The 8,650-nt window shown below is 43.8% G+C and overlaps 1 protein-coding gene across 2 annotated transcripts; it reads left to right on the plus strand.

Moving 5' to 3' along the window:
- The first annotated feature begins 3,374 nt into the window (after nucleotides 1-3,374).
- Nucleotides 3,375-6,016, plus strand: LOC144703727 (YCF36, putative (DUF1230)). 2 transcript variants are annotated; one of them, XM_078575975.1, is made up of 4 exons: nucleotides 3,375-3,924; nucleotides 4,016-4,044; nucleotides 5,011-5,067; nucleotides 5,629-6,016. In XM_078575975.1, the coding sequence occupies exons 1-4, from the start codon at nucleotides 3,447-3,449 to the stop codon at nucleotides 5,845-5,847; spliced, it is 783 nt and encodes a 260-aa protein (XP_078432101.1). In that variant the 5' UTR covers nucleotides 3,375-3,446; the 3' UTR covers nucleotides 5,848-6,016. The 2 variants fall into 2 exon arrangements, with proteins under 2 accessions (XP_078432101.1, XP_078432102.1); XM_078575976.1 differs by having other exon boundaries at nucleotides 5,011-5,071; nucleotides 5,629-5,788.
- The last annotated feature ends 2,634 nt before the right edge of the window (nucleotides 6,017-8,650 follow it).

The raw sequence follows: 8,650 nt of genomic DNA on the forward strand, positions 1-8,650 counted from the left end.
AATTTCAATTAAATCCCTGCACAATTTTTCATAATTGTATCTTTACCCCTATCGCCACGATTGAGAGCTATTTTTAAGGGTATAATTGCAACAAATGTGTACGAAAACCCCTCGAAGTTTAGAAATTACTTGAACACTCATATTAACTCCTTATAAATATATCTTTTTCCTCTTTAAAAATTCATTTCTTCCTCAAATAAATCCCAAAAAATCCAATAAAGTCCTAGCAAATCCTAGAAAATCCAGCAATTCATCCCCACACTAATTCACATCAAAATTAAAATTTAAACCTGCCATTTTCATTTAAAAAGCATTATTTCAAGCTAAAATAAATCCCAGAAAATCCATAAAATTAACAGAAAATTAGGGAAAAGTCAGAAATCACTTGGAAAGATTAATTACATGAAATATATGATAACAACCCCATTTTAAACTCTTTTAAATGCATAAAAGTGTGCTAACTACTTGAAATAAAGACATAATTTAGGGTGTTATCAACAAGCTTTCCAAATAGACGCAATTTGAGCAGCGGTCATCTTTCTTCCTGATATAAATACTGTAGACATATCAAACTTGAGCAAGGCTGTATCGATATGTCACATCATCACCTTCAAGATGCGAAGGACTTCCACGACTCTCACTATCTTTGAGCAACTAACAAAGTTGGTCATCCTATAAAATGGCCCTAGAATGTCATGAAAGTCGGCCAACATTTCCCACTCTTCACGTGAGAGTCTCATGTCCTTATATGTTACTGATAAGATTTTTAAGGCCATAAAATGGATGACTTCTCGCTTCTCTAACACAGTATGCAACATGTCATGCGTACTGTTCCACCGCGCTGGGCAGTCTAATGGGATTTGGTTGTGATTCTTCTGCATGTCTCTGCACATCTTTACGTATTGTTGTCATCGTTATGTCGATGCTCGAATGCTTGTCACTAAGTACCTAAGACGGGCAACCGCGTCCCCCAGGGCAAGGTCACTATCATGAATGTACATTTTTGCATGACTTGTTGCGGCCTCCCGCATGACATCCCAATCATCGATATCAGTGTCGTAATCAGGGTAATGTACTTCATCTGCTATGCAGCTGTCCGCAATCCTAGGAGGAGGTTTGTTTACCATACACGTAATGATTTCAATGCAGCCTGAACAGTGATGCTCAGCACATGGGCAGCGCACGGAACATGTTGGTCCATTGTGAAATGGTCATTCAACAGCTTGAGTTCCTTCGCGAGCAGTGATATCATCTGCCTATTACTTGACACATTGTCCATTGTGATAGATTGAACCTGCATGTTCAAAAGGTTAGTTTTGCAAAACGGTAGTATGATGCTAAATGAAGCCAGGCGGGTTGTTGCCGACCTTCTTCTTCAACCCAAAGTCTTCCAATGCTTGGAGCATTATTGTGCTCATATTTTTGCCATCATGTTTCTCCACTAGCTCACATATAGCAAGCACATGTTTGCATAGTTCCCACATGTTGTCCACCCAATGAACCGTGATGCAGGGAAGACCACATGAATTCTCAACAGTCTATGCATCCACCGTTAGTGAAACCTTGGGGACATTTTCTTAGAACTCTACGAGCCTCCCCTTGATGGTCCCGTATAGCTTACGTGTCACAAGCTTTATTGCCTTCAAACGTGGCGGTTCAACTGTCGTCTCCGCAGCGTACTTCCACATAATCTTGAGATATGGAGATAGAGAAATAGAGAGAGAGAGAGTAGATAGTGATAGAGATAGGGAGATAGAGAGATACAAATAGTAGAGAGGGAGAGATAGAGCTAGGGATATAGAGAAATACTTAGAGTGAGAGTAAAGAGTGATAGAGATAGGGAGATAGAGAAATGGAGAGAGTAGAGAGGGATAGAGATAGGGAGATAGAGAAAAAGAGAGAGTAGAGAGAGTAGAGAGGGATAGATATTGGGAGATAGAGAGATAGAAATAGGGAGATAGAGAGATTGAGATATGGAGATAGAGAAATAGAGAGAGTAGAGAGGGATAGAGATAGGGAGATAGAGAGATAGAGAGAGCGAGAGTAGAGAGTGATAGAGATAGGGATAAAGAGAGATAGAAATAGGGAGATAGAGATATCGAGAGAGTAGAGAGAGAGATAGAACTAGGGAGATAGAGAGATAGAGCGAGTGAGAGTAGAGAGTGATAGAGAGATTGAGATAGAGAGATAGAGAAATAGAGAGAATAACAAGGGAGATAGCTTCATTGTCGCCAACATTGCATACACGACTCAACATCAAAATATCATCAGAGTTAACTCAGATAAGCACTGATGCTAGATTAAAGAGACATTCTATTCGCAAAAAAAGCTTGGCTATTGTCTCATAATTAACAAAAGATATCAAGAATTTAAATGCACTAAGTTTTCTAAGACATTCCTTCTGTTTCCACTGGCCACTCCTCTAAATAATAACTTCAATACAGAAGAAAGGATCACAAAAAATTGCATTCGGATTGATCATCATACATTAGCATCAAAACCTTATTATCCCTGTTGGCATCGAGAAGGTGTTCTTCATGTTCATCCCCACAAGTTTAACAATCTCATATCGGTACGGCAATACTTTTCAATGATCATGTACATATAATCATATGCACCTCCATCAATAGTTCATAACATCATCAATATAACATCTATTTTTTTTGAATGAAATCAATATTTTATCAAATTTTTATTGAGTCAGAGAAACTTTCTGTTTGTTTTCCATCATCATCATGATAAAAAAACAACCTGCTCTCAAAAACCGCAATCGATGGAGAAGAAGACTTACCGCTTGGCGGAGAAGCTCCTCTTGGCGGAAGCGGTCCCCGACTGATGGAGAATCAATGGAGAAGAAGGAAGAGCTTGACGTGGAAGAGCGTTCTAAGAGGCTAAGAGCTTGCCGTTCCCTAACGGGGAATCCCGAGTAAGGGAACGTCAAGCTCTTAGAAATGATTTTCCATCATCAATAATGGTGACGCCGTCATGGTGACGGTGACGTGACGGGACGACGCTGGTGGGACGCATGGCGGGTGTGTGATGGTTTTTTTCCATATCCTCGGACGCGTGACATGACTGTGACGTGACGAAATTTTCGTCATGCCACCAGATGTCATCCGTCCCATCATGTCCGAGACGTAACATCCCGGACGTGCTGTTCCCTACTACTGCCTGGTGATAGGCGGACGATTCTTTGTCCCGTGAGTCGTCTGAAGTCCTGGACAGGACGAAATGGCCGTTCCGTCCGCGTCCCTGCACTATACCAGCTAGATGCATTGGATAAAACTACAATAAAAAAACTTTAAGGTACTTTCTGTATTCAGGACATGAAACAAGGATCAATGGTAAAATAAGCTTTGAGAATAAAGGCCAGATTTTTTTTTGCTCTTTGGGCGATCGGCGAACTGTCCATTGTTCTTCAAGATTCAAGCGGGAAGCCATCTCCGATGGCGGCAGCTCTCCTCCCCGCGCTGCAATTCTCCCCGCTCGAATCGTCGCCCTTCTCGAAATCCCTCGTCCGCCATGGCTGGATGAAGATCAAGAGCTCCCGCCATGGATCTACCGTCTCCTTGGCTTCTTTCAGAAGCGGCAGCTCGCCCGAGACCGAGTGCCCAGTACCGCTGGAGCAGCAACCCGTTAACGAGTACCAGGCCTTGTCTACGTCGTTCCCTTTCTCCTGGGCTGCGGGCGACCTGCGAACCTACTGCTCTCGCCTCGGCTGCACAGGGGCCGCGTTTGCCCTTCTTGTCGGCCTCCCTGTGTCCGCCTTTGGGAGGGGATTCATCGGAGATCCAGAGACTTACGCCCTTCGATGTACACTTGGGGCTGTTTCTACTGGGCTTCTTGCTGTTATCTTGGCCGTGCTCCGCATGTACCTTGGCTGGGCGTATGTCGGCAACCGCCTGCTTAGCGCCACCGTAGAGTGTAATCATCTGATCTCCTGTGAATTATCCTTCATTTGTATTCTGGGTTTGTTTCACTGACCGAATGATTTCTTTGATTATTGGGTTTTTAGACGAGGAGACTGGATGGTACGATGGACAGGTGATAAATCTGATTCTCCCATCTTATTTTTTTATCTTATTCGGATTGAATTTATGGGAATGATTCCGTTTGACTGAGCCTTTAGCTTTTATATGAAAATAAATGCTCAAAGAGACTTTGAAGGAATAAAACTTATTGTCTCCACACCAAATTTTAATGGATCGTAGACTAGTTGATACAACTTTATTAGTTTATCAAACATGGTATTTTATTGTATCTTTCACTCTCGGCTTTGGGGATCTTTGATCGCTTTCTTTCTTCCAATGTCTGTCAGTCAGATGTATGTAATTACGTCCAAGAGCTTAGCATCTTCATATATTTACAGAATTAATGATGGACAAAAGGAACAGGTTGATTTGGTGGAGCCAAGATATTCTTCTCTGTAAACACCACTTATGCAAGAAATTTTTATCCTTATAGTTCTCGGTGCGGTCTAAGTCAGGCTTCAGAACTTTTCTTATGTCTGCAAAAGATGTGTTTGTATAAGAATCGTTATTTCTGGTCGTGGAGCTGGGAAGGACTTACGAAGGATTATTTCGCATCTCCTGGCGTTGCATTGTAGCCTTTAAATTCATTGATACATTCAGGGCTCGAAGGCTGTGTCCTGTTTTCTGTAGAAGTGTAACCAATTACTTAAACGTATTCAGGAGACATTACAGTTATGGGCTACTCTAAAATTTGCGTCGTTAAGTCGGTGAACGAATGTTATTCACATTTTTTCTTTCGAGATAAATGCCTTTTCTGAGGGGAGAACAATTCAGAATGAAATAAACTCGTTTAGTTTGATGGGGTTGTTGATACTTAGTCTCATGGTTTTGCTCATGGAAGAAGATTTAATTACTCTATATATCAGCTCTAAGTTCTGTCGTGTGTGCAATATTTTCTCAATATTTCATAAAGCTACCACTTTTTTAACTACAGATGGCCCGATGCGCTAACCATAAATGGCATTTTCTCTGTATTCAGATATGGGTGAAAACTCCTGAAGTTCTGGCCCGAGACCGCCTCTTGGGCTCATTTTCTGTAGGTCTTGTCTTTTTCTACTCATCTATATGTTTTATGTAACTTGATGTTGCGTATTAATTTAGGATTAGGTGTCCTTGATGACAATGAAGAGAGGATGATGACATGTTGTCATCATCTTCCTCTTTACTCTGCATGCTGATGATGATGATGGCTCTTGTTATTGCCATCCTTCTGCGACTATGGATGGCGTCTCGTCATGGTCATCCAAGCCACAAATGAATTTTAGGATGATGTTGATGATTATCATGATGATGGGTGATGATGATGATTGTCATAGTCATCCAAGTCATGTCTCTTGACATTGTCCTCGTCATTCATCCATGTCTAGAATGGCAATGACAATCTGGTGGATGACAACTATGACAAATTCACAATCATCATCCAACTCTACAAGTCATTACCCTTCACCCCTGTTAGGGTGCAAACATCGAATTGGACTTTGCTAGAAAAGAAACCATATACTGGCCGTGTCCCAGAATCTGAGATTTTCGCCTTGTATATGGTCATCTGTTTGACAGTCTTTGGTCTGCTTCCATTGACATTTTTTTTCCTCTGTAGGTCAAGCCTGTGCTGGGTAGAGTGAAGGTTACGCTGGTCCTTCTCGCTCTGTCATTGGCTACATCCATTGCTCTTTTTGTCAATGTCAACAATAGCAGAGAAACATTGCCAGATGAGGGTGGAGGAAGAGTCATAGTTGGAGTTTACAGCGATGAGGCAGCAAGGTCTTTTGAACCTGAGGCCTTCTGTGGGGGTGAAGGCCTTCCCTCTTCATCCTAACATCCTCTCAACTGTGATGTTGAACTTCCTGGTTCACAGTTGCAGGTTATTATTCTTCTAGCTTGGGAAATTTCATTTCTCCTGTAAATGTCATCCCGATGTATATTTGTGCTCAATGGATGTAATTAATATTTTAACGTCAATAAATGACATATGAAAAGATTCTCTACGACTTTTTAAAAAAATCATATTAGGTTGTGCAATTTTAGAATTACTATTTCCTCAGTAGCATAGCCTCTTGAAAATCCTTGAGAAATATTGATTTGATGAAGTGGCATCTTGGTTGACAGCCCAAAAGTTACGACAGTTTGAGGACATGAGTCTCAATTTAACTCTTATCCATTGGTGTTGATCAACCATGTTGGGTGATCTTCCCTCTTTTTCTTAAAAACAACGGGGTCTTATCCATGTAACACTTTGCTTTCTACTCATATCATTAAATTATAAGTAATAGAATTCAGTTCATTTATTTCTAGGGTTCTATCACTCTTCTTAAATATTTGTAAATATTCATTCGATGGTTAATTGTAGATTATGGTTTATGTGTGCATCTATAGGTTGCCTAAGTTAACAAAAGGAAAAATAATATACATTGAAGAAATTATTGAAAGCATGTGATGTAACACGACGTGCGCCGGGATCGGACGGCTCGTGTTACACCACAGGGAGGGCGAGTGCAATCATGCAATGTAGTGGATACGACTAACATAAATGTAATGCAAGTTATGATGCAACAATAAAATCACTGAGAAGTATAAATTTGGCGCCAACGTACACCAACTACCACTACGCTACGGTAAGTGTGGCTTGGGAATGCCACTAGGCTCCCGATGACCTGGACGACGGGTTGAGGGCGTCCGGTGCGAGTACGACTATTGCCGCTCGTGCGAGCACCGTTCAAAGCACCAATCAAGATCGTATCAATAGAAACCTATTCCCACTAATGTTTCCTATTTATCACTAACCTAACCCTGGCAGTGGAGACAAGCTAGGGAGGCACTGAAAGAAATAATTGAATGCTTTAGAGGTATGAAGTGTGATCGTATCCTATTTGTGATGGCTGGGCTGACTTTTATTTGAGCGATAGCGAGTCCGGCTGGCGACCCCTGAGAGCGATCGGGCATTGATGAGCAACGACGAGGCACAAACGAAATTCGACAACGAGGGAAATAGCAAAGGCGGTGATGTGCGGGTGGCAGCATCGATGAGCACGACAGTGGTGACGACAGTGCAACAACAGAGTGGCGCGGGCTCGGGGCACGGTAGCCGGAGCAGAGGTTTAAGCGGCAGTAGGGGCGGCAACAGTCGCAACAGCGGTAGGGCATAGTGGCGCAAAGGCAGCAGAGTGATGTGGCGCGAATGCGCGAAAGTAAGTAGGGTGCGACGGCTAGGCAATAGCCGAGTACTCCGGTTGTGGCTGCGAGCGGCTGCGGCGACCGCGGGTTGTTGCGGCGGCCAAGGGCGGCTATGGCGGCTCTGGTGGCTGCGGGCTGACTCGGCGGCACAGGCTGCTGCGCTGGACGTGGGTGGCGAAGGGCAAGGGGGACGAGGGCAATCGTGGGCGGCTCGGGGCGGTAGAGAGGCGGCCGGGGGGAGGCCGAGAAGCAGCCGCGGGCCGGTAGAGAGGCGGCTGCGGCGCCGGCCGCGGCTCTGGCCGTGGCTCCGACCGCGGGAGCGGCCGCCAAGCTGTCGAGACGTGGCTGTGACACAGGCCGAGAGGGTGGCCGCGGGGCGAACCTGGTTCGGCGGCCGTGGCCACGGCGCCAGCCGCGACGGCGCCCGCGGGGTCAGCTGCGGGCGCGGTCGCTGGACGGTTGCGGGCGACAGTCGACGGTTGAGGGCCAAGGGGCGAGGCCCAAGGGGCGAAGGCCGAGAGACGAGGGTGAGGGAGATGTTGATTGGAGCTCCGGTGAAGATGATGGCGGCGGCGGCGGTTTTCGGCAAACTCTAGGGTTTCTTCTCTCTCTATATTTTTGAAGTGGCATTTTCGTAAATATGATGAAAACTAAAAAAACACTAAAAAATCAAGAAAAATCACATTTTCTTCAATCTTTCTTCTCTTCTTCCTTCCTATGGGCGGGCCCCACCTTTTATAGTTGCAAATATGGGCTTCCCCCCTTAGAAATAAAGGGGGAGAAGGCCCAATTAAAAGTAATTAGGCCCCCCAATAGGAGAGGGAGGCACACGAACATGCCAACACATGTGCTAACACACGCGCAAATGTGTAGGTCTGTACAATGGTCAAAACATATGCGAATAAACATGAAACAAACACATATGCTGCCGACATACAAAGTTGACTAAACAAAGAAAATATAAAGAAAGATAACGTCAAACCTTTGTGGCCGTTGACGAGGCCGGTACTCCGAAGGATGAGTCTCACGCATGAGCTCTCGCTTGACGAACTGGTTCGACACAGTCTTCGAAGCTGGATGGTCCCCCATCAGTATGACCTGATGCAACATCTTTTTTTTACCTTATGAAAACATTCAAAATGTATCAATCCAAGCATCCCTTGAAAAGTTTAATTATTATGTTCTTTGAAACGTTTGGTTTGAAATAAATTTAAAGAATCATTTTTTGGATTTCAAAATTCATTAGAATTTCCTGCCTTCTAAAGTTTTTTCAAACTCAGGTGATGTTTTGGCACATCAGATGTGTCGAGTAGTTGCTAAGACTAAGAAATCATTTATATCAAGTTTATATTGAGATTGATAGCCGATGGCCTACGATGTAACACGTAATCGGCCGGGATCGATCAACATGCGTTACAACACAAGGGAGTATGGGTGTGAACCACAAA

This window comes from Wolffia australiana, chromosome 5, assembly GCF_029677425.1.
Source record: "Wolffia australiana isolate 7733 chromosome 5, ASM2967742v1".
NCBI classification, from domain to species: domain Eukaryota; kingdom Viridiplantae; phylum Streptophyta; class Magnoliopsida; order Alismatales; family Araceae; genus Wolffia; species Wolffia australiana.